Consider the following 25,580-nt stretch of genomic DNA (forward strand, 5'->3'; position numbering starts at 1 on the left):
TTATGTTGTTTTACAATTTTACATTTAGTGTAATGGTAAGCAAATGGCTTATCTTCTCTTTGCAAGTGATCTAGGCGTACTTTTTGAAATATCATATGGGTCTAGGATTCTAGGAATACTGTTGCAATTGCACATGATCTCGCTAAAATAGCTATGTTAGTATTATATGGCTGTATGGATTTTTTTTTCTTTTCTTTTCTCATCGTCCCTCTCTGTTTATTTGCCATATAGTAGCATTTAAGGCTTGAAGTCAGTCTAAACCTAGCTTAATTAAGCTTTAATTTTGTAAGAAATCAAGTTCTTTTCCATGGCTCAGACTCAACTCACTTTAAGCTCATGAGCTATTCCAGCTTAATGGATCAATGTGGAGTATTGTCCTTGTTGAATATTTTAAACTCCATGAGTTACTCAAATTTGTCATTTAGTAAAACTCATGGGGTTTTTTTTTCAAATGCTCAGATGAAAATAATTTAGTCAAATAGCATTCCTCACAATTTCCAGAACTTCTTGATGAAGCAGCATGTAACAACAATCCATCCTAAAAGAAGTCAATTCAGAAGTCCAAAACAATTCTTCCAAACAGAACCAAATTGTAATCAGAAAGATTAGTGCCTATCCAAACACCTTGTCAAAATAACACTTGTTTCATATCTTGTACTTTTTTTTCCTAAAGCAAAGGAAAACCATTGTACGATTGATTTCAATAATTAATACAAAATTCATTTATCAAATTCTCTTTTAACAGAACAGCTGTCAAAACAGTTATTAACATATAACTAACTGAACAGAGAACTATCTAAAAATTAACAAACTCTGTATTAATATGTTAATACACTAGACAGAATTGTTCATTTATCAAGTGTCAGCTAACTGTAATATGCCCCTCAAGTTGGATGGCATATCTCCAAAACACTACTGAAAAAAAAAATTAGTGGACAATTCTATACTTGATGTTAATTAAAAAAGCAAGGAGTTCAAGCTTTTGAGAAGTCCAACTCTATGGAATGACCCTGTCACTGTGTATAAATTTTTTCAACGCATGATATGTAAAAAAATATTGTAAGTTCGCTTGTTCCAGAGAAAATGAAAAGCTTGCATAAGAAATGTTAAAACATATTCTTTTATTGGTTGAAATTTATAAAAAAAAATCATAAAAATTTGTGGGTCGCATATCTTATTTACTGATTTTATTTACTAATTTTATAATTTCTAATAAATTATAATAAAAAAAAGTGTGTTCAAAAAAGAATATATTAGAAAATGTGTTTTTATCACTCTTCAAGCTTGCATTATTTGTCAGAGTTTTTAACAACTATTGTTGTATTTTGCATTTCTTCTTTTTCTGATTTATTAAGATCGCTTCGATGCTCTGAAACCAAATGTAGAAAGATCAAGTTCCTTGTGTTAAATGTTCTGTACCTCTCTTTTTTAGTTTGGGTATGCTCTATATCCCACAATTGGAGTTACATGTAAGTGATTCTCTATATCCCACTTTTTGTTGTAAGGAATTTCAACAAACCAAAATTTATCATCATAACTTGGTGGCCAATTAACATTACTCTAATATTCAAAAATAAATAATTAACATTACTCTTTGTTTTCGTTCATTAATCATTGTCACTCAGATGTTATTGCACACATTCTCACGCGCACATTAACTTGACAGTGAAATGCACTTGGCTAAATGCCCTAAGTTAATGCGTGATATTGGCGCAAAACCCGCACTCTGTATGAATCCACCTTAATCGGAAATATGATTGCGTATTATCCAAATACAAATGTTTTTTTAAGGCAAATATTATATCACTTCAGTTAAGTATACAAATATATATTGCAAAATATTGTATATAACTACTACACAAGAAATAAAATAAAATAAAATATTATATCACTGATCACATGAATCAAACTATGTTGAATTATTTTAACTTGACATGTAACCTCTAGTTTGTTTTATAGATGTGTAACTGTATGTTAAATACATAGATAAAGAACTTTAATGTTAAAATTGTCCCCTATGAAATGAAAGATAACGCAATTTGATTTCAAAAAATTGAAATTATTTTTAGAAATAGATTAGATTCGACGACTTAGTATTTAAAAAACAGAAATAAGTAACTTTTTTCAGCCAAGAAATAAGTAACTTGCTCCTTGCTCTAAGGGAGTATTTGAATAATATTAGGTGATTACAGTATTTAATACAAATTATACAGTAAACATGATCTTGAAATTTATTATTGGAACAAACTAAAAATTGTTTGAACTAATTTTTCAAGCTTTTCTAGAAGCCACCTTAAATCAATGGCCGGTTTATGTTGCTTGTTACAGTAAGTGGCTTTCCCTTATCATGTTGGACGAAAATGAACGGATCGAGCTACTTAATTGACTCTTTGGTTGGTTCTAAGTCAGAGACACGATGAATATTGCACATATTGTGGGAAACGGAAAAAAATAATAATAATAACGGGAGAAAAATACTTTAAAAAGAAAAAGTGTGGCAAGCAATCTGACACCTATGTTTAAGTAAATTAAAAGGAAGTGGGATATATGAAAGTCAATTTATTGAAACAAGAAAAAGCAATGGAAAGTATAATAATCTGGGCAATTGTTCGTCTTTCTAGATGGGCTATAACATTTTATATTGAATCATAAACAGAAGAGGGCCTTATTCGAATCCATTGTTTAATTCACTTTTTGATGGGGGTACCATGATGAAGGGTTTGTGTACCAAGTGATGGAGTACTCCTAGAGATTGTAAAATTTTATTGGAAAAATAAATTATACATCGAAAGTATAAATAATTATATATTAATTTTTATAATAATTACTTTATGATTAAATAATAATATAAAATTATTTTACGTATAACTATTAAACTCAGTTTTATTTGAATCCGTTGTTTAATTCACTTTTTGATGACTTGGAAGGAAGGTTGGGAAGTCTAATTGGAAAAGAATTGGCAGGCCAAGGCTGGTTTTGAAGGAGCCAAGCTAAAGTTCTACTGTTTCATTGACAAAACATAAGTCCTGCTTTTTTTTGGGTACGCCTTCAATGTAATTTCAATTCTAATATGCAATAATATGGGGTGACACAAACCAAATTTTATTATTTTAATTTGATTCCTTTAAGGTTGGCAGATATAAATAAGAAATTTCAGTTATTGTCGAAAAAATTAACCGTTGTCCGTTGATAATTTAGGAGTAGGTAGGAGTAAGTTTGGAATAGGTATAGAAAATATTTAAGTTTAAATTGACCAAAGTTATCTAGAAGTTAATGGTCTTGAGTCATGTTTAACTCATTTTTCTTGATTAAGCAATGATTTAGGATGAGTCGTGAGTGAAAAAATATGATTGAATGAAAAAAAAATCACTCAGTTAGATTTTTTAGCATAAATTAGTTATCTAGAAAGTTGGTGGATCCTCTCCACTAATATTATGGATACTAAAAAAATTTATCAAGGTTAATTGATTTTTAATAGGTTTAAATAAATTATTTAGAAAATTTCGACAATATGAATTTAACCAGCCTCAAAGGAATATACCACATGCTTTTGAGAGTCCAAACCTCTTCCACTTGAAGTAACCATTGTTGGTACATGACATGATCTATTAATAAAAGTAAAATAAAAAAATTGATGAATAATCTCAAAAGTCAATTATAAAATTGAAGAATTTTTTAAATATTGATATAGATAGATGGTATAATTATTTTTTAAAAATATTTTTATGTTATATTATTTATTTTAATCATTATACTAATTAATATAATAAAAGTGTGATGTATGCTTAAAAGTATATTATTTTTACTTTATTTTAAAGTTAAAAGTATTTTAAGATATATTATAAGATGAATAGTAGAATACGCAATATAAAACAATATATTAAAATAACTGATCTATAACAAAAAAAATTACAAAATTTTAAAATTAAAAAAATAATAAAACTATAAATACCACAAAATATATTTTTATAAATAGATAAAATTAAAATTTATATAAAATAAAATATAAATATGTCTATTTGTGTTATTTAATAATAACTTTAACCAATAATTTTACTTAGCATTTATAATTTAATAAATTATCTTAAAAACTTTAAGTTATTAGTTAATTTTTTTGCTTTCGGTTAAATTTCATCTTTTAACTAACTTATAGCTTGAATGTTTTGCTTTAACAAATTTCAAAAGTCATGACCAACAATATATATATATATATATATATATATATATATATATATATATACTAAAATACTAGTTCTTCTTTGGGATTGCTATACAACTGGGATACTTTCTTTGAAGATGTTGCTTTGGAGGCACATGAAGAAAGCTCAAATTTTACTGAGCGGGAGACGTTATACTTCAACTCTAACTTAAGGCAGAGAGAAGATCAGATGCATATTAGATGGTTGGAGCATTTGAACGTTACGTTGTCATTCATGCTTAGCACAAGGTTCTCATGCATAGTCACTCCTAACACTCTCTTCAAGATAGTTGTTGACCAACAGATTCCCTAACTACTACAAAAAAGGAAAGAGTTGTTAATAGAAGAGGACGAGGATGCACCCCTAACTAAATACATTAGGGTTCATCATGGTCACACTTTCAAGCATGAGATTGAAGCCATCGAGAGGAAGGGAAAACACACAAATCTGGATTGGTATGCTATGCACTACTAGAAAATGCCTTTCTACGTCGGTTATCACCCATCGTTGAAGTGGTCGTCATAGAATATCGAAGACTCTACGACGATGGTTGTGCGACCATCTTAAAATGCACATCATTCTAAGACGATTATGTCCCAGAAACTGCCTTAGAATGTCCAACATTCTACTACGGTTTTTGGGTCATAATTGTCTTAGATTGGTGTGCATTCTAAGACGATTATGAACCAAGGGACATTGCTCAGGATTGAAACCTGATTAAAAGCCTCCTGCAAACAAAGTTCAAAGGGAGATTGATTGTTGCTACCTGACCATTTAGCACACATGTTTCACCACAGAGACTTATTTCAATAGATCAGACCATGGAAAAAGGAATTCTATGTTGAGTCTGATAAAGACTATTCCTTCATTGTCCATCTGCCATATTCAAGGTTCTTCTTCATGCTTCTGAAGCGACCTATCATTGAAGAAAATCCTAAGTTGAGCATTCAACCCTTTGTGCCCTAACTCTCTCAGGAGTATGTAGCAACACTTGAGGCCAAGTTGTTAAGGATAAGAGAAGTTATGAAGCAGGCTCTTGAGGACAAAAAAATGTTCTCTGTTGACAAGAGGCAGTATCTGGTGATTGACTTCTTCTACAAGAAAGCAACTAGTTACTACCCTCCAAGACCCAAGACTTCATCCCTTCTACCTTCTCCAATCAATTTTGTTTTAGACTCTTACTCAGATTCTTTTGATGACGAGCTCCCAAAGAGCTTTTGATGATCACCATTCAAAAGAGGGAGAAGATATTGTAAAAGTTGAACATGTTTGCATCATCTAAGAGGGAACAGATCAAGAGAAGACACCAATCTCAAGGGGAGTAATCTATTTTTCTCTTGTTGATTTATTTTATTCATGTACTCAAAGCATATCATCTTGATGTGAAAATATTTTATGAGTAAAATTAGATGTTCTTCAGATTTTAAATCCTTTGTCTCATATATTTTGTCTGAAAATATGTTTTGCTCTGATATATGTCTCAAGATTTGTTCCACATCTTTAAAGCTTGGTATTTGTTTGGCATCATCAAAAAGGGAAAATATTTTTGAGTCATAAGACTAATTAGGATCCTCAATAATTTTGATTAGATACAAATAATTGTAATGTTTAAAAGACGTGTCTTATATGCCATCATTTGCATATGAAAGATCAGACGGAAGCACACAAATGTTAATTTTTGGGAAAGAATTTAAGAGTTCATTAAATACTTTGTGTCTAAGACTTGTTTTGCAGGAAATGTCTTGAAATATTCTTCTTAGGAATTGTCAAAGGTCAAGGAAGTAAGACAATAATTAAGTCTTAAAAGAACAACATCTCTTCATCTTAAAATACATGTCCTGGTACACTTACTGTGAACAAAATTGCTCTAAGCAAAAGCACATTGACTTATGTTGAAGTGTGGTTCAAGAAAGCTAAAGAGTGGTGTTTTAGCATAGAGGGAATGTGCATTTAATGCACTAATGGACACATCGTCAAACACAAGCTCTGAACCAAGAAAAAAAAGTCATTTAGAGACAACAAACACTTTCCAGAAGACTGCCTATAAATAAGAAAAACTTTGAAGAAAAGAAGACACAAACCAGTGGGCTAATATTTGAAACTTGTTTTTCCCTCTTCTTTGAGCTCTTTCTCTACAATTTCTTAAGTTGTAAAGCTCTCAAAATACTTTGTATATCCTAAGAGAAAAATTAAGTGTTTCATTTGTATAATCATTTCTAAGATGTTTAGAACTAGTTAGTGAGTAAACCAATATCAACAAATCTCGTGATTTGTTTAGAGCCACTAGTGACTTGTTAGGACAAAGAATACAAAGTATATTTTAAGCTTGGGATAAACTCGATTTGTAAGAGTTAGTGATCGTGAAAAATACTTGTAACTTTAATTAAAGTTAGAGAAACTTGGTGGGGTGTCAAGAATTTGATGTAGTCTCAGTAATAGAAATAAATCAATATAAAACTCTCTGCATCTTAATCTTTTTCTCTTTTATTTTAACTGACAAAGAATTTGAATTTGATTTTGGATTTCAAAAAGTGTTCTAACAAAATATGTTGTTATTATCTCATCATATCTATTTGTGAAAACTTTGTTTTCAATTTGACAAAGTTAAATCAGAAGATAGTTTTAAAACATACTTACAATCATTTTAAAATTACAATTCAAATATTTTTGTGATATTTGTCTTTACATTAAGTAGCGTTACTTAACAATTTTTTTTTGAGCATATGACTTGATAATGTGTTGCTTAAGTGCGTGTTTGGGGTGACAACATCATGAAAAAAAATCATGATAAACCTCATCTTAAACCCACAACAACTCACTTGTTTCTTTGAATTCACGGTTATATCATGATTTTTTGCCCCAAAATTCTTATTTGTATCCAAACACACTAAATAAACAACTATTGCTTAACTAGTTCAACCAATTTAACTTTTATGTAATATTTATTGATTTTATTGATATTAGTTTCTAAAAAAACTAGTTGATAAAAGTGTGATTTTTTTAGAATGAATTATATATTTTTTTTCATTTAAAAAAGCTTGTATCCGAAATTCTATTTAATTGAGAATTTTCCATTCATAATAAGGTTGATTCAAGCAAAATTACCTCAAATAAACACATAAAAATAAAGAATGGCAGTGCTCTGAAAAAGGAAACATACTCTATAGAGAGAGATGAATACATTAAATATATGGCTACATTTAGATTCTGAGGTTATGCATGTAGGAATCTGGACCCTTTTTCTCAGAACGCGTAATATCCAAAAAACGTTAAAACTGGGGCATTGAAATTGAGAACGTGAGTGGTTGCTGACTTGGCCAACCGTTTCCGTCATCACAGTACGTTTTCCGCTCGGTCACAGGCAGTAGCCAGTAACAACTCATTTTAAAGCAGCAAATTTCTGAATTCATATCTAGCATTATTAGAGGTGTTTGGTTTGAAAATAGGATGCTGATAAAAATATGTTTGGTTAGATTTTTGAAAATATTTTTAATAAAAATGAAAATAGGAAACGATTAGAAAATGAAAATAATAAAATTTTGTTTGGAGTGTTTTCAATTCAGAACGATTAGAAAATGAAAATAATAAATTTTTCAGTGTTTTTATTTTCTGAAAACAGAAAACAAAAAATTAAATCATGCATGCTTTCAAAATTCTAATCTTTTAAAAATAAAAATAGTTTTCAAAGATGAAAACAAAAAATAAAAACCAAACATATATAATTTACAAATGATGATAATTTTATTTGAATCAGGATCATAGGCTTAAAATAAGTTTTTATTATGATTGGATTTTCTTTCCATATATACATTTTGAATTGATTTTTTTAAAAGGAATTAAATATGTATCACCTCAATTAATTATCTACTTAAAAAACATTATTAGATTTGAAAACACGTTTTTGTTTATTTTTAATTGTCAATTATATAAATTTTAATATTTAAAATTTGTAACAACCAAAAAAGTAACAACCAATGTGAACTTGCGCCCATAGAATGTAACAACCAAAAAAGTGCAAATTTCCTGCAGAATTTGACTCTGCGGAAAAAAAGAATGACCGGAAATTTTTGTGGAACTTTATGTGAAACATTATTCACAGGAAATACTTGTGAGATTTTATGCAGAAAACTAATCCGAAGAAAATACATGTGAATTTTCTTGTAATAATGAAAATCTGCAGATAAGTTTTCCTGCGGATTTACATGCCAATTCATTTTCGCAGGAAATATTAAAATATTTTTTTAAAAAATTTTGGTTTTAAAATCATTAAAAATAATTTCATGAAAAAAATTATTTTAATTAATCAATTATAAAAACCTCATTATTTATAATTTAAATAAACTATTAAGTAGATTAAATATTTCTTATTAGATATTCACTTAAAAAGGGATCTAAAAATAATAATTTGGTTTTAGCTACTCATCTACTAATAAAAAAAATGCATTAAAATTACCCAAATCAGAGATAAGCAGACCCAATGACCAAACTTATTGAATAACACGGCAATAAATTGCTATATAAGATCCATGCTCAAAGTTTTTTATATATTGAGAGTAGATTAAAGTAAAAAATAATATAAAAAATAAGAATATTAATTTTTTTCTCACATAAAAAGAGTTCATTTCATTACTTCTCGAAATATGAAATATTAAAACTTTTGGTTTTATCTACTTATTAATATTGAACATAATTAATAATCAATCACCCAAGAAGTTTCCTTAAGCCATCATCTGACGCCGATCTCAAAAGAATAGACTCATAATTGAAATCATCAATCCCATTTTTTTTAAATCAACTAAATGGAGGTAAAATTTCTTAAATTAATTGAAATTAGTAATTGAATGCTCAGAAGAGTAGTCAGTACCAGCCATATGTTATAAATTACTTAATCAATTAAGATGACGAAACATGCGTGCTAACCTGAGTTTTGTTGCATGTTGTGTATTGTTTTTATTTTATTTTTAATTCAAGTTTTTGTTTAGAGACTCTTTGTATTCAGGTTTTATCCTCTTTAGTTTTAACCTTATTGACTCTTTGTAATTTTTGCAACAAAAAACAAATCAGTGATGCATAGACACTCCATCATTACAAACACTACTTGTTTGACGTACATTCCTGGTGTGTTTCTCTATTTTTCTTGTAACATTATATTATCTATTACATATTTATGTCTTTGCTTTCATTTATTTCTTTGTCTCTCTCGATGTTGATGTAGGTGTCTCATAACATTTCTTTGCGAAAACCATACTTTGGTGACAGATTTCCAACGGAAAACCAAAATTATATATCATGTATGTATATCTCTGTCTATGTTAGACACAGCTGACCAACTAGCTTTAAGCACTCGTCATGTGATTTGATTCATTTTCGTCTGGTGGTTTAACATCAAAGATTCTCTCCCTTGCCATCATTGCCTACAAAAATTGCACAAATCCGACACCTAATTAACACCAAACATACAATATTTCTGCATTGCAACAAAGAAATCATATTGGGTTATTAAGGATAGTGTCAAATTTATAAATCGTGAACCTGTTTCTTCCAGTTGGTAAGAGCAGTAACAAGGGAAAGGAGAATCGATTGGACAATGGAGCCAGTGACTATTCCAATCCAGAGGCCCTTTGCTCTTAAATGTGCAACAAAGCCAAGTACGATACCTACAGGAATTCCTACCAGATAAAATGCTCCCAGATTGACATAGGCTCCTAGATGTTGCCACCCACTTCCTCTAGCAACCCCTGATTAATTAATTAATTAATTTCCGTAGCAGGTTAGCTAAATAAGAATGATAGTTACCAAGAAAATATAAGAGGCAATTAACACACCAAATGCATATTACTTCTACAAGTACCATTCAAATGCATTGGTAACATATTACTTCTACAAGTAACATATTTTAACAAATTTTCTCTTACTAGTTAAAATTTAAACCACTCTAATCAATATAGGAATGTTATCCCCATCAAATAAAGAATATGACTTACAACATATTTAGTGAGGTGAATGGAAGAGTATATTTCTAGCATTTTTCTTGTTAGCTTTATTTTACTGTGCAGTATTCAAAAGTAACAAGCATAAAATTATAAAGGAGAATAATTTACCTGAAAGAACTCCTTGTAAGCTGTCAGTAAAAATAGAGAGACAAAGCAGAGGGGTCATAACAGCCACGTAATGAACAACCATACGATCATCGCTATAGGCATAACCCAAGATATGTCTGCAGCCGAATAGTGTTGCACTTACAATTAGACCCTCTGTGACTGCAAGGAACATCGTTGCTGAAACAGCCACACGAACTGCTTGTGGATTCCCAGCTCCTAATTCATTCGAAACTCTAGTGCTATCTCATAGAATTAATGTGTCACATTTTACTATGCTTCAATCCTAATATTTGCAAATGGAAATAAAATGACCTTAGAGTTTGATTGAGAAACAAACCTAGCAGCAGCCCCAAACCCATAAGGTATGGTGAAATGTAATGTAGAGATTGTCAAGCTGGCAATATTAAAAAAAAAAAAAGTGGTTAATTTCGTTTTCATCTAAATAATGTTAGCTTAATTTCTTCAAAAAAATCAAATTAAGCATTACCATATAGATAGGACTGATGTCTCCAACTTTGGATTTGGAAAAAGTCCGGCTAGCAAAACAAGTATCTCGCAGGCCCACCATTTAAGACTGTAAGACGAAAAATTGTATGACAGATAAGTGACCATGTTGGCAAATCATTAGAGAAATACTAGTAACATACTCTTTTTTATTGATTGAAAGTGATAAAATTTTGTGTATTATAATTGATGGTGCGGGGAAATCTTGTCAAACTAGTCGACTAATTAAGATATGTTGTAGCTATTTTAATTAATAAAATGTTTCTGAAGAAAAAGTGTATGGATAGTAAAGCTAAAGAATAGTTACCAAACCATGACTGCTGCTGGGACAGCAAAGCGAAAGAAGTCTCCAACACCAACCAAAGCATTCTTGGAGAAAGGGATGCGTGTTTTCTCACAAGCAGAGGAATACCTCACAAAGGACAAAAGCAACATCACATTAAACCAAACACAAAGGCTGAAGGAGATTGCAGCACCAACATGTCCCAACTCCAATTTAAATACAAGGGTCCAACATGTTGCTCCGTGGAAGCACAAAGCTATGGCAGAGGTTAGAATCATGGGAGAAATCAAACTCTGGGTCTGGAAAAATCGTGTTAGAGGTTTGAGAATTGCGGAACCAAATAGAGCAGGTATTAGCCAAATGGCATATTTACGAGCTTCAAGGGAAATTGTTGGGTCTTGGCCTAAGAGTGTTAATATTTTGTCCATGAAAGTCCATAGAATTGTGATTGGGAAACAAATCAAAGAAAGGGAGATTACGGCAGTGTAAGTATATTGTCCAAATTTTTCATATTGCCCTGCCCCGAAAGCTTGGCCACCTAAAGTTTCCAATCCACCAGCCATCCCTGACTTCAATATTGACATAAATATAACTAAATGAGCATGCACATTATATTTCAAACGATTTGGTTTTACAAATTTGACATAAGAATGCTCCATAATACTACTCCTTATGAACACATCTTCCCTTAAAATGTTGTTTTGTTATTTTGTGACAAAAAATAAGAGAGTTATTATCGTACTTGGAGAAATCTAAAGGCTTTAGTATAGTTGGTTTTGGTGTCAATAGTTAAATGAATTTGAGTACACCAAGAAGGAGTCAAGGAGAGAAAGAGTTTCTCTATTACTATACTAATATCTTTAAATTTTTAAGAGTACTATAGAATTTCTCAAAAAAACAATTGATCAAATTGATTATGTCATATAAAACAAATTAAGAGTACTTACGCAATTCTAAAACTCTTTTTCGAAGAAAATTCTCCCAGAACATCTAAATCGTTGATACAAAGGTAACAAAAGGAGAATATATATATATATATATATATATATATATATATATATATATATATTCTCATTTTTCTCTTATTAAAAATCATAAATCATATGAAAACAATTAGAGATTTTGTTATAATTATTTTTTCATCCTTTTAAATTATAAGAAAGTTGTCATGAAAGAATATAAGTCCAAAAAATTAATGATAAAATTCTTCACAAGTTCGAAAAATATTTGTTTTAAGAATATGAAAGAAAATTAAATAACTCCAAATTCTCTTATTGATCCTATATTTATTAGATGAAAAATATTAAATATTGTTTATATTTTCAAAATATTTAATGTTCTTATTTTTATAAAATATTAAGACAATTGGTTAAAAAAAGATATAGTCATAAAAATGATTCATAAAAAATAACACAAAAGGCCTAAATTGACCCGTTGACTAAGTTGACTAGACTACATTACTAAACTGTAATTTGGACCCAAAACATGAAAAGGTGTCTATCATTTTAAATACAACTTAAGATACCTTTTGTTTTTTTAATGCAACATAAGGCACCAAATTTTTAATCATCAAGTGTTCGTATATAACAATTAACAAATAGATTGATTAAGTGGAGTATAAGTTAGTCTCACATATGACAAGTTATAAATTTAAATCCTCATTTGTCTCCATAAATAAGATAAATGTAAGTTTTTTTTATAAATATTCTGTAAGTTTGAAGATTTGTCCTGCCATTAGATACCATATGAGCAATCCTTGTTATTTGTACAACTTGACATAGAATAAAGGCTTAAAGGTTTTGAGATTAGTTTTATCATAGTTTCCAAACTCATTTTCTGTAAGGAAAATTTCTTTTACACTCAATGTTTCTTGATTTCTTTTATAAATTGTATATTTATTTTTATTTATTCGTAATTAGCACTAATAATTTAAAACGTGTTTAAATAATCCATTTTATTACTCATTTATTAATTAAATTTCTTTCATATAAATTATGAGCTATTCTTTAGTTTTCTTGAAAATCTTATTCAAATAAGTCAAAAATAATTTATAAACATATCATAAATATAGGATCAATAAGAGAATGAATTAAAAATGTAATGATTAAATCATGCAAAGACCTACTTACCAAAACACTAAACCCAGAAACATTGGTGAGAGAGGTTGCAATAGCAACAGTTGAAAGAGAGAGCTGGTTAAGATGGCCAACCATTACCAAGGACACCACTTGCAAAAGATATTGCAACACACTTGCAACCACCATTGGAGCTGCTATAGTACCCACCTTCTTCAGCTCTTCCCTCATTGCTCTCCTCCTTTTCATCCATCCCCACTTTCCTGTCTCTGAACCTTCTTCCATCACTGCCTCTATCGATCAATTTGTTCTCTTTTATCTCACTCACTTTCACGTGTTATATATTACCTTTTCTTCACACGTAAGACAACGTTGCGTTATCATTTTCAGTCACCCACGCAACTATGAACTATGTCTTAAAAACTAATAAACAAATGAGCATACAAATTAATAACGGTAGAGTATTCAAGCAAAATTACCTCAAATAAACACATAAAAATAAAGAATGGCTACATTTAGATTCTGAGGTTATGCATGTAGGAATGTGGACGCTTTTTCTCAGAACGCGTAATATCCAAAAAACGTTAAAACTGGGGCATTGAAATTGAGAACGTGAGTGGTTGCTGACTTGGCCAACCGTTTCCGTCATCACAGTACGTTTTCCGCTCGGTCACAGGCAGTAGCCAGTAACAACTCATTTTAAAGCAGCAAATTTCTGAATTCATATCTAGCATTATTAGAGGTGTTTGGTTTGAAAATAGAATGGTGATAAAAATATGTTTGGTTAAATTTTTGAAAATATTTTTAATGAAAATGAAAATAGAAAACGATCAGAAAATGAAAATAATAAAATTTTGTTTGGAGTGTTTTCAATCCAGTAGAGAAATCTCATTTTGAGTAAAATGAAAATACGATGACAAAAAATGTAATTTTAAACAAATTTAAAAATATAAAAAAGATAAGAAGTTAATATATCATAAATTAAATTTTTCAGTGTTTTTATTTCCTGAAAACAGAAAACAAAAAATCAAATCATACATGTTTTCAGAATTCTAATTTTTTAGAAATAAAAATAATTTTCAAAGATGAAAACAGAAAATAAAAATGAAAACCAAACATATATAATTTACAATAATGATAATTTTATTTGAATCAGGATCATAGGCTTAAAATAAGTTTTTATTATGATTGGATTTTCTTTCCATATATACATTTTGAATTGATTTTTTTAAAAGGAATTAAATATGTATCACCTCAATTAATTATCTACTTAAAAAACATTATTAGCTTTGAAAACACGTTTTTGTTTATTTTTAATTGTCAATTATATAAATTTTAATATTTAAAATTTGTAAAAAAAATTCCTATATGTTTTCTAAAAAACAAGAAATAAAATAAAACAATGCTATGTTTTATTAATAATAATAATAATACATAAAATATTTCTTTCAACTATCATACACTATAAATTTTAAGAAAAATTCAAATTTTGTCTTTTTTTTTTAATATCATGCATAGACATTTTTTTACCCAAAGTGGGGTTTTTATATTATTATTACGTAATTATGTAATTATTTGGGTTTTCTTCTTATTATCTGACTTTAACTTACAAGAAAAAAATATAATAATGCATAATAAAATTACACAATGATTCCTGTTAAAAAAACACAATATATTGAAATTAAATTATTATTTTTCACAATGATTCCTGTAATAGGAAGGAAATCAGAGAGATTTGTTGGGATACTTTGGACTTTATAGAATGTCATCTTGCTTAATAAATAGAGTTGAACAATTCTTTCCTTGTTTTGTTAAAATTATATATGGGATGGAAATTCCTTAAATGTCGTGTAGCTTAATTAAGATTTCTTTGGTGAGAGTGAAATCTTTATTCTTCGAAATGGTTATTTTAAAAAAAATTAAAATTAGCTACGTGCGGTCGAATTTTAAAGAGTATTTATCTATTTGATAATAACCACTAAAAAAAAACTACTAAAGTAAAGAGTATACGTGGTTATAATTTTATATTTTGAAATCTTTAAATGAATAATTAATGGGAATGTAGAAATAAAAATTAGATAAAAAAACCCTATATAATTCAATCATATATTTATTTTATACTATAAATTCAAGTTCTGACATTTAAAAATGAGACAACTTCTCTACATATTTTTGTTTTTATAAAGTACTCCTGTATTATTTTGATTTTGTGATTGTCTTATAGGCTTCATATAAATTTAAAATTGATATTTTATACATAATTATCTATATCAAGTTTAATGAAAAATTTCATTTTATTTATTTATTTTTAACTGATATTTATTTTTAATTAATATAAACTATAATAATGCATTTAGAAATTAATATTAAAATAAAAATATTGAATGAGAATACAAAGTCAAGTATTGTTTTTAGGTACAAATTCTTTTAAGCTACAAATTCTCACACACTTTCTTTACGGTCTGAGGGCCAAAGTTTTTAGCTTTTTGAGTATAATTGTTTTATCTATTAATTCTCTTACTGAATATATATATATATATATATATATATATATATATATATATATATATATATATATATATATATATATATATTGAAGGAGTGCTCTTACTGAATAAGGAAAACATTGAATACTTTTTTAAATTTCCAATATATTAAATATATTTATTTATTGTTTAACTTTTTTTTAAGAAAGAGGATATGATGTTTACTCTATTCGGAAATGAATTCTTTCTATTTTCTCTAATAAAGCTAGTTTTTGTTTTTTTAAAAAAGAAATCCTCCTAATGAATCATTCAATTAAAATGAAGGACTTTTGTTTTGAGCTGGAAATCTTCGAAGAATCTGAAAACAAGAATCCAATTCTTACAAACATGGCAAAAATCTGCTGTTTTTTCTCCACTGGTGCTAGAAAAAAAAAAGCAAAATAAAAAATCTACTACATAATTCGACAAATTACTATAAAATAAAAGACTTTTATAGAATGAAAGAAACTCTTTAAACGTTAATTTTTTTTGGACTTCTTATTTCAAAAAAGAACATCAACGGGTTCAACCAATATCAGGTCAAAATTTATTAATTAAGTTCCACCCTGCAGTAGCACTAATATTTCAAAGTTTTTTCCTAATTAGTGTTGATTAAAGAATTATAAGAAGAAATTATTTACTTTGGAGATCACACGAGAGAAAAAAAAATATAAATAACATAATTTTAAGTATTTTAATAAAAAAATTTAAGAAACTTTTATTTCACAAATAATTTTTTTAGTCTCATAAATATTATTTCTAGAAATAGAACATCAATGTTAATCGTAAAAGTGTGTTTGGGTAATTATAAAATTAGTTGGTAAAATTTTTTATATTCTTGAAAATAATTAAGACATATGTTTTGGTTAAATTATTTTTTCTTTGTAATATATATTATAATTACTAAAACATTCTTATTAGGTTAAAAATATTAACTTTTTCCTGATACAAACAACTTTATTATAAAATCAAAAAATAAAAAATAAATTGTACTTATATATCTCATATTTTCATGACAATTTTTTTTTTCACTACTCATTTATTATTTATTAGAATATAACCCAAAATATAAATATATTTATCCACATCACATCAAACATTAACAATAAACAATTAGAGAAAAAACAAAAAATTATAATGTATAAAATTTATGAGATTGACAATAAATAAAAATTGATATATTAACAAAATTTTTTACAACAACAAAATTGAAAAACATAAATAAATAGATCATTAAGAAGAGACTGTAATAATGGGTAATATATATATATATATATATATATATATATATATATATATATATATATATATATATATATATATATATTTATTTATTTATTTTACTCACAATTTTTTTTATCCCAAATACATATTTGTTTTTCTCTGTTGAAAATAAATATTGACTGAAAATAAGATTATTACTTACCCAAATAAAAAATATATTAGAAATTAATTAATTTATTACTTCTTAACAAAAGCAATATTATTTTATCTCACCCTCTATTCTCTGGACTACCTGTGAAACAAACGCTACCTTTGTTAGTTCCATGACCAATGCCAGAGCACCCATTAACATTTCTCTATTTCAAAAATTACAATTTATTTACTATTTATTTATTTATTCATTTATTTATTTCTCTTATTACACGCCATGCCTTACAAATGCAAATAGCCAAATAGCCGTTTCTTCTCCTCTCTCTCTCTCTCTTTGATTTTGTGAATACCCAGAAGAATCCTTCACATTTATAAATCATAACACATCATATTCTTAAACCACAATCATTTTTTCATATAACATTTGGTGATTTTTGCGCACACACTTTCGAAAACACATGAAGATGGTTCTGTCTGGGTTCTCTCTGCTGCTGCACATTGCTCTGCTTGCAAGACTCTGTTTTGGAGGCGACCCAACTGTTTTCACTGAACTTCGCGTCTCATACACCACCGTTACTCCTCTGGGTGTTCCTCAGCAGGTTTTGTTCTTCGTTCTGCTCCTTCTCTTTTATTGAAACTGCGTGGCTTTTCATCTGGGTCACTCTGCTTCATGCTCAAAATGATAAAAATGAGTTCTTTTCTCGAAAGGGTTCTTTTGTGATGCTCCTGTTTTCTTTTGTTCTCTTTCTCTCTCTCAAGTTCTTTTAATTTCCGTGTCTCTTTAGTTCTTTTTTTCCTTCTTGTGTGTGTGTTGGTATCTTAAATGTTAAGAATGCATGTGAAACTAGTATTTGGAATTTGGCTGCTGCTAAGGTATAAAATGGATCAAATGTTTGATCATTTTTTTTTTCGTTTTGATTTTACTCGTGGTTTTCTTTTTCTTGCAAAAGTCCCTTATTTGAAATTTTATAGATTAAAAAGCTATAACTTGTTCAAGTATTTTCTTTATGAGATGATTGAAGCTGGTGGAGGGGTTGACGTGTGGTCCTTGCGCGATTTTAATTGAGATTATTTTTCACACGGTTTTTGAAGCCCCCTACCCCAATTTTACTTTTCTGTTATTTTGTCATCTTGCAGTCAAATGTATCCAAAAGTTCTTCAATTTTTCAGTTTATTTAAAGTTAATTTTCCGTAATTTTATTTTGGGTATAATGTGTTTCGAGGTCTGTCAATTTTCGTTCAAAATTTGTTTTAGTTCCTGTACTATAAAAACGATGATTTTTATTTTTTATATTTGGTGAATTTCGTTCCTTGCCATAACTCTGCCAGTGAGGCTGGAGGTTGATGAGGACGAAATTCACCAAATTTCGAAGGTACAAGGACCTAAAGTATCATATGATTTAGATAAGAATTTGGCTGATACGTGTTGGAAAATCCGATTGCAGGTTATAGCTATCAACAAGAAGTTTCCAGGACCTGTCATCAATGTTACAACCAATAACCATGTAATTGTGAATGTGTTCAATGAATTGGATGAAGATCTTCTCATTTCATGGTTGGTTCCAATGCTACTTTTCACTTTGTTTTTCATCTTTTCATGTATTTGCAATTTAACAAATTTGTGACTAATGGTTGTGGCAGGTCGGGGGTTCAAATGCGACGTAACTCATGGCAAGATGGAGTCCTTGGCACAAATTGTCCAATTCCTCCCAATTGGAATTGGACATATCAGTTCCAAGTCAAGGATCAAATTGGAAGTTTCTTTTACTTCCCTTCTCTTGGTTTCCAAAGAGCCTCTGGTGGCTTTGGTCCCTTTGTTATCAATAATAGAGAAATTATTCCAATTCCTTTTGCGCGGCCAGATGGAGAGATTTTCATTATGGTTGGTGATTGGTACACTCAGAACCACACGGTTAGTCATTGTCTTATGTTAATTTTTCTTTTGTGAATATGGGAGATTGAGTGCAATGTGATTAATTTTTTAATTTCTATTATGCATACAATTTGAAAGTGTAGGCCCTAAGAGCAACTCTTGATGGTGGAAAAGACCTTGGGATACCAGATGGTGTTCTCATCAATGGGAAGGGACCTTTCCAGTACAACACTACTCTTGTTCCTGGTGGCATCAATTATGAAACAATTACCGTTGATCCAGGTATTATTATCACCCCTTTTATTTAAGGAATGAGCTTTTTATATTTTACTCTCTCAAAGTTATCATTAATTCACCAATGAAGCTTTTGTGTTTTATCTCCTCATTTTCAAGCATATCTTTCAAGTTTTCATTTATTATCTTAATCATTGCCTTTTTATGTATACTTACTATTGGCAATTTGATGCCTTTCATTGTTTCCAAAGGTTTCTTAAGCAGTTTGGTTGGCTTTTCCTATCCTCTGTAACAAAATGTTATTTTCACCATCTCAAAGGATCATTTGTTAATTAGCAGCTCCATGTCCTGATTTTGATTGCTGTATGATTTCATTTTCTGGTAGTGCAGGAATTTTTTTTTTGTTTTCTTTTTCTCTCTGTTAAGTAGTAGTTTGTATTCCTATTTCTGGAAGATAACGATATTGTACTACTGATGATTTTTGGCCCTGTTGTGATTAATAGTGTTGTATAGCATGGTAATATAGATTGGAACTTACTGGCTTCATTGGTTTCTTATAACCCCATTTCAAGTTCTTTTCCCCCTTTTAAATGTTATCATAGCTTTTTCATCTAGCAATTATCTTCCTAGTGGTGAAAAAGTTGAGTATTGACTGGAATTACAAATGTACATGGCAGGCAAGACTTATCGAATTCGTGTCCACAATGTGGGAATCTCAACTTCTTTGAATTTCCGAATTCAAGATCATAATCTACTGTTGGTGGAGACTGAGGGGCATTACACAACTCAAACAAATTTCACCAGCTTTGATATTCATGCTGGCCAGTCATACTCTTTTCTGCTTTCCACTGACCAAAATGCAAGTACAGACTACTATATTGTTGCAAGTGCCAGGTTTGTGAATGAATCATTGTGGGAGAAGGTTACAGGTGTTGCAATTTTACACTATTCAAATTCCAAGGGACCAGCAATTGGTCCTCTGCCTCCCCCTCCAAGTGATTTTTATGACAAGACAGCTTCAATGAACCAAGCAAGAAGTGTCAGGTTTGTCCCTCAGAATTTTGTATCAGAGAGAATTTTATAAGAGATTGTCATTCAATGTTGCATTATTGTTTGAACTATTTTTGCTTTGGTTTATCTGATATATCACATAAAGGGAACATATTTCATTTCGTTATATAGCATTCAATCTAAATTAGCTGCTTGCTTGGCAAACTTGAAAGTTGATTATGATAGTCATTGTCTTCAAGCTTCATATATTAGCAAATTTTTCGACTACTAAATTGCCTATTATGAAAGATGAGAGAAGCTTGTTAAGTTTTATTCTATTGACTTAATAATTAAATTTAAAGGACATAGCCATTTCAGTTTCTAGTATTTTGTTCATTATTTTTTCATTATTTCACATATTTGTCTATTGTGTACTGAATTCTCCATATGCCATTGAGCAGACAAAATACATCTGCTAGTGGTGCTCGTCCTAATCCTCAAGGATCCTTTCATTATGGCTCCATCAATGTAACTGATACTTATGTGTTAAAGGTTATGTCCCTGGCGCCAATCAATGGTACAAATCGAGCTACTATTAATGGGATCTCATTTCTCAAGCCTGAGGTTCCATTCCGGCTTGCTGACAAGCATCAATTAAGAGGAACATATAAGCTTGATTTTCCCAGCAAGCCAATGAACAGGACCCCAGTAATTGACAGATCAATGATCAACGCTACATATAAGGGATTCATTGAGATTATATTGCAAAACAATGACTCCTCTATTCAAAACTTTCATCTGGATGGTTACTCCTTTTTTGTAGTTGGGTAAGAGGATCTTTTCCTTCCTTTTGTTCTTGGAGTACAATATTGTTTGTGATTGCATACAGTTCGTAAATTGATTTCTTGAATTCAGGATGGATTATGGTGATTGGTCAGAAAATTCTAGAGGTTCTTATAACAAGTGGGATGCAATATCTCGCAGCACAACTCAGGTAAGAAATTGTCACTAAAAGGGGTAATGATGGGGTTGGCCTATTTCGACAGTGAGGTTGTTTTTGCTGCTCTTTTTTATTTTTCGTTTTCCATGTTAATTTTATGAATTTTTCCAATGTTCATGAAACCTAGAAGCTTTGATGCCTGAAACACTTGGTATGAGATTTAGTCAGAAACTGAAAATATAATTGATTTTCAATATCTAATCAATAAGTTTCATATAGAACATGTTTTAATGTTTTAAGTTTTTCATATGATTTGCACATGCTAGCTAAGGCATAGAGAGTGAGTTATAAGTTAATGGTTTGTGGTCACTAAACAGGTTTTTCCTGGAGGATGGACAGCAATCCTTATATCGCTCGACAATGTTGGATCATGGAACCTGAGAGCAGAAAACCTGGACAGGTGGTACCTAGGTCAAGAAACTTATCTGAAGATCGTCAATCCGGAAGAAAATGGTGACACCGAGATGGCTGCACCAGATAATGTTCTATATTGTGGTCCCCTCAAGAGCTTGCAGAAGTACACCATATTTCTCATGCTGCATTGACATTGTTTTAGTCCTTTTGTCTTCTCTCTTTAAAACTTTGTTTTTACCTGCAGGTCGAATTCTACTTTTTCTGCAGCTTCTACTTTGGGACATAGCTTGAACCTTTTCTCATTGCTCCTGGGACTTTTTGCTATTATTCTCTTCCTAGCTAGATAAGCCTCTATTTTGCTGCTCCATTGGCATTTTTATAGTTTTCAAAAATGTAGTTATAGGATTGTGAGAAAGGTGAATTACCAACTTCTTTGTCTAAAGTACAATTGCTTTTTTAGTTATTTCATGCTTTCTGTACACATTTTTCTCTTTGTTTAGATGTCTATCACCAAAAAGCTCATTTAAGGGCTACTTGGTTTTGGTCAGTATTAATCCATGGTATACAAATTATAGGTTACTCAAATTGAGTGAATCCAGACATGTATTGTACCCAAATTTGGGTGCATCCTTTGTTAGAAATGAAAATTGCTCAAAGGAATGCGGTTTCACAAATGCATTTTAATTGCTCAAAGAAAGTCATTTTATTGTTGAAATTGCTTCTCAATTAACGTGATTTCACAACTAAGTTTTAATTGTCTCTTTCCAAGGGCAAGATTCATCTGACACAAGGTTGTTTTAATTTAATTAGTGGTCTCAAATTTAAGTCATGTATGTAGTTTTGTTATATTATCAGAAGTCATGTTAAAAATATTTGATGAATATGTTTGATTTACATTTAATGGTTCATAAAAAAAATCAAAGAATTCAAAAAAATAATACTTGAAGAAATGCGAAAGAATAGAGTTGGAAATAGGTAGTTATTATATAAAGTAATTTTCATTTATAAATAAATCATCTTTGCCCATGAGAATATGACAATTATGAATATTTTAAATTTGTAGGTATTAAAAAGCTCGTGAATGCTGTGATAAGGCTGTGTTGTTGTGAATGTTTTTTTTTTTTTTTAAAGAAAACATTAATTTTGAAAATATGATATTATTAAGTTTATTTTCTTGAAAATTATTTGTGATATCGTTGAAACAAACCCAATTTTAAGTATGTTATTTTGATAAAATATGAAATGAAAGGAGTAATATATATATAACACAAAATTAAGGTCGGAGTGCAATAAAATCACGTTAGGGGTACAATAGTAACATTTTTCAATGTAGGCCTTTTATTTTTTATTTCTTCTTATTCAATGTCAAGACCATATAATTTTGTCAGCCTTTTTCTTTAAAAAATGTTCCGTAAAAGGCAATTATTCAAATCGAACGTTTTCAAAACAAATTAAAAGATTATATTAGAACTCCAACTTAATATGGAAATAATTCACGCAAAAAAAAAAGGAAATAATTCAAGTAGTGACAATCCCAATTTCTGATTATGTTGTATTTTAGTTTTTAGTCTACCCGTTTATAAATATTGATTGATATGGCTTGAGCTTAAGATTCATGGGCATTTTTCCCTAATGACAATGGCCAAGGTAAGATGATTTAGTCAGTAGTTGACATTTTCCCTATTTTAGGGGTCCAAGATCAAGGTGGTGAAAACACGCAATATCCGCAATAAGAAATTAGATAATAATACTAACTTTTATATCTTAGGATTTTTTTAAAGAGGATTAGTAAAGGGAAATTATTAAGCATACCTCCCATAATTATTTAAAGGTTCAAATAATCTTTTTATTCCTATAAAATATGGCATTTTTTATTTTAGTCCTTTAAACTTGTTTTTTGGTTTGAGTTCTTTAAAGTTTAAATATTTTTATTTTAGTTTTTGCTATCAAGTAACAATGCTAATTAATGCATCAAGGACGTTGGCAACCCATCGACATGTGACATTATTAAAAAATTTGACAAGACAATCATATGTATTTTTCTTTGATAAATTATATTTTTAAATCTCACATCAATTAGATTGATGCCATCATCGATTTTAAATATATAGGAATTATTACATAAATTTACCTATTAGATTATTTAATGAAATGACAAGTCAATAAATTACAAACAGTTATATCATCATTTAACAATATTACTTGATAACAAATAAAAAAATAAAAGACTTGAATATTTTTTGGACCCTAGATCTGGGTCATTTTTGTTTTTGATCTTATAATTTAAATTTACTTTTTTCAGTTTTATCAATTTAAAAAATTGCTCCTTTTTTCCTTAGTGAATGATTTTTTGTAATTTAAATTACATAATTTATGATAATTTTTAATCACGTGAAAGACTAAAAAAATATTTTGAAATTAAGAGACTAAAAGATCAAATTTAAAGAACTAAAATAATAAAAAAAATCTATTTTATATGTTTCTTTACAAGACTAAGTGAAAATAAAATTCCGTATTGAATTTTTAGAGGAATGAAAATAACTATTTTATCTTTTAACCTAAATTTTAGAGAGAGAAACAATCTTAATAATCCGTATGTATATATTTTTTAGAGGACTAAAATCAAAACAATTTTTTTAAAGGACTAAAATAGAAAATTCTCCATTTTATAAAGATTAAAAGGTTATTTAAATCTTATTAAATATATATATTTTTTATTTTTATATAAATTTACTTAAATATCTTCACCCCTTAATTAAATTTACTTTACGTGGGAAAGGGAATGATTTTATTTAGGGGATTGCTATTTTCACTCCCTATTTTACTAAGTTCACATTTAATATTTCAATGAGTTTTTTTTTATTTAACTAAAATACTCCTGAGAAAAATTCATTTTCGTTGGTTGATATAATAATAAAAATATATTTTTTTTATGCATTCATTCAAATTATACAATAAAAATATGTTTCTATATTATGTATTTTGAACTGTAATAATTCTTTTCTTTTTTCTCAAGCTGCACTGGAACTCAAGGAGTGCCTCACGGGGAATTTCCTAGTGATGCATGCAATGATGAATGGATGAAAGACTTAGTGGAACGAGTCCAATATGCCTGAGGAAGTGAAAATAAAAAAATTAAAAGGGTACCAGTAATCCTCCTATCTAGCTTGTTTAATTGATGCAGGTTGCAATGCTCAAATGATCATAGTCCTTATCTTTACACTACCTAGTCACCCTCACCCTTTCATTTTTCACCATCCTTAATTGAAAATCTCCTTGTATTTCAAAATCCTTGAGCACTTCCCTGAAATGATTTGATAGAGCCTTCCAGAAATGTAATTTTGGAATTATTATTTGGTTATTTTTTGGAACGACGAATTCAGAACATATAAATTTTTTTGTAGCCTTCCAGCATTGTAATTTTGAATTTACCTTTTGATAATTCCAGATTAAGCAATCCAGATCGGATTTCTGTGATACAAATTCATTAATCTGTAAAACTGTTGGTGTATATTCTGGATTAGACAATGAAAAACTAATATTTTTGTTCTCTGGCATGATCAAGTGGCCCCGAGCCCACCCCCTGATCAAACATACTATATTAGTTATAGCAACTATTTCAACCTTTTTGTTCTCTTGTTCTTCTTTGACCAATTTTCTTTAAATATATCTAAGTAATTAGCTAGACCATAACATATTTCAATTCTAATTTCACGGTTTTGTGATGTGAAGAGTATTACACTATTACGTTTTCCCAACCTGCAATTTTCCTGTAATTAGATGCCAATCCCCCTGTAATTACTTTTAGGAATTAGGAATTTCTAGTTATTTTCTTTCCTTATTTTTATATCTTGTAAGACTTAATCAACTTAATGACTACTGTTATATAAATATTGCATATTGCATGAGTTCATCAACAGAATCATTCAGGTAAAAAAAAATCAAGAGCATTCATTCTCATTTTAAAGTCTAGATTAATGTGTTCATATATATACCATTTATCTAAATATCGGGTAACATTCAGCGGCTCGAAGTGGACATTTGCATATATTATGATTTAGATGATTG

At 29.2% G+C, this 25,580-nt stretch overlaps 2 protein-coding genes across 4 annotated transcripts; one reads left to right on the forward strand and one right to left on the reverse strand.

Annotated features, from left to right (window-relative positions):
• Positions 1–9,214: 9,214 nt before the first annotated feature.
• On the reverse strand, positions 9,215–13,555 carry LOC100820234 (protein DETOXIFICATION 14). 3 transcript variants are annotated; one of them, XM_041016774.1, is made up of 7 exons: positions 13,217–13,555; positions 11,112–11,656; positions 10,788–10,874; positions 10,638–10,694; positions 10,301–10,416; positions 9,732–9,937; positions 9,215–9,613 (listed from the first exon to the last, which is right to left on the reverse strand). In XM_041016774.1, the coding sequence occupies exons 1-7, from the start codon at positions 13,445–13,447 to the stop codon at positions 9,536–9,538; spliced, it is 1,320 nt and encodes a 439-aa protein (XP_040872708.1). In that variant the 5' UTR covers positions 13,448–13,555; the 3' UTR covers positions 9,215–9,535. The 3 variants fall into 3 exon arrangements, with proteins under 3 accessions (XP_040872708.1, XP_003526375.1, XP_040872709.1); XM_003526327.5 differs by having other exon boundaries at positions 10,301–10,539; positions 13,217–13,554; XM_041016775.1 differs by having other exon boundaries at positions 10,301–10,539; positions 11,112–11,652; positions 13,217–13,346.
• Positions 13,556–17,334: 3,779 nt separating this feature from the next.
• On the forward strand, positions 17,335–22,059 carry LOC100775325 (monocopper oxidase-like protein SKS1). The gene is made up of 9 exons (XM_003526328.5): positions 17,335–17,660; positions 18,507–18,616; positions 18,703–18,973; positions 19,078–19,216; positions 19,846–20,212; positions 20,620–20,985; positions 21,074–21,152; positions 21,476–21,675; positions 21,757–22,059. The coding sequence occupies exons 1-9, from the start codon at positions 17,520–17,522 to the stop codon at positions 21,857–21,859; spliced, it is 1,776 nt and encodes a 591-aa protein (XP_003526376.2). The 5' UTR covers positions 17,335–17,519; the 3' UTR covers positions 21,860–22,059.
• Positions 22,060–25,580: the final 3,521 nt, after the last annotated feature.

The sequence above is a fragment of the Glycine max genome, chromosome 6 (assembly GCF_000004515.6).
Source record: "Glycine max cultivar Williams 82 chromosome 6, Glycine_max_v4.0, whole genome shotgun sequence".
In the NCBI taxonomy this organism is placed as follows: domain Eukaryota; kingdom Viridiplantae; phylum Streptophyta; class Magnoliopsida; order Fabales; family Fabaceae; genus Glycine; species Glycine max.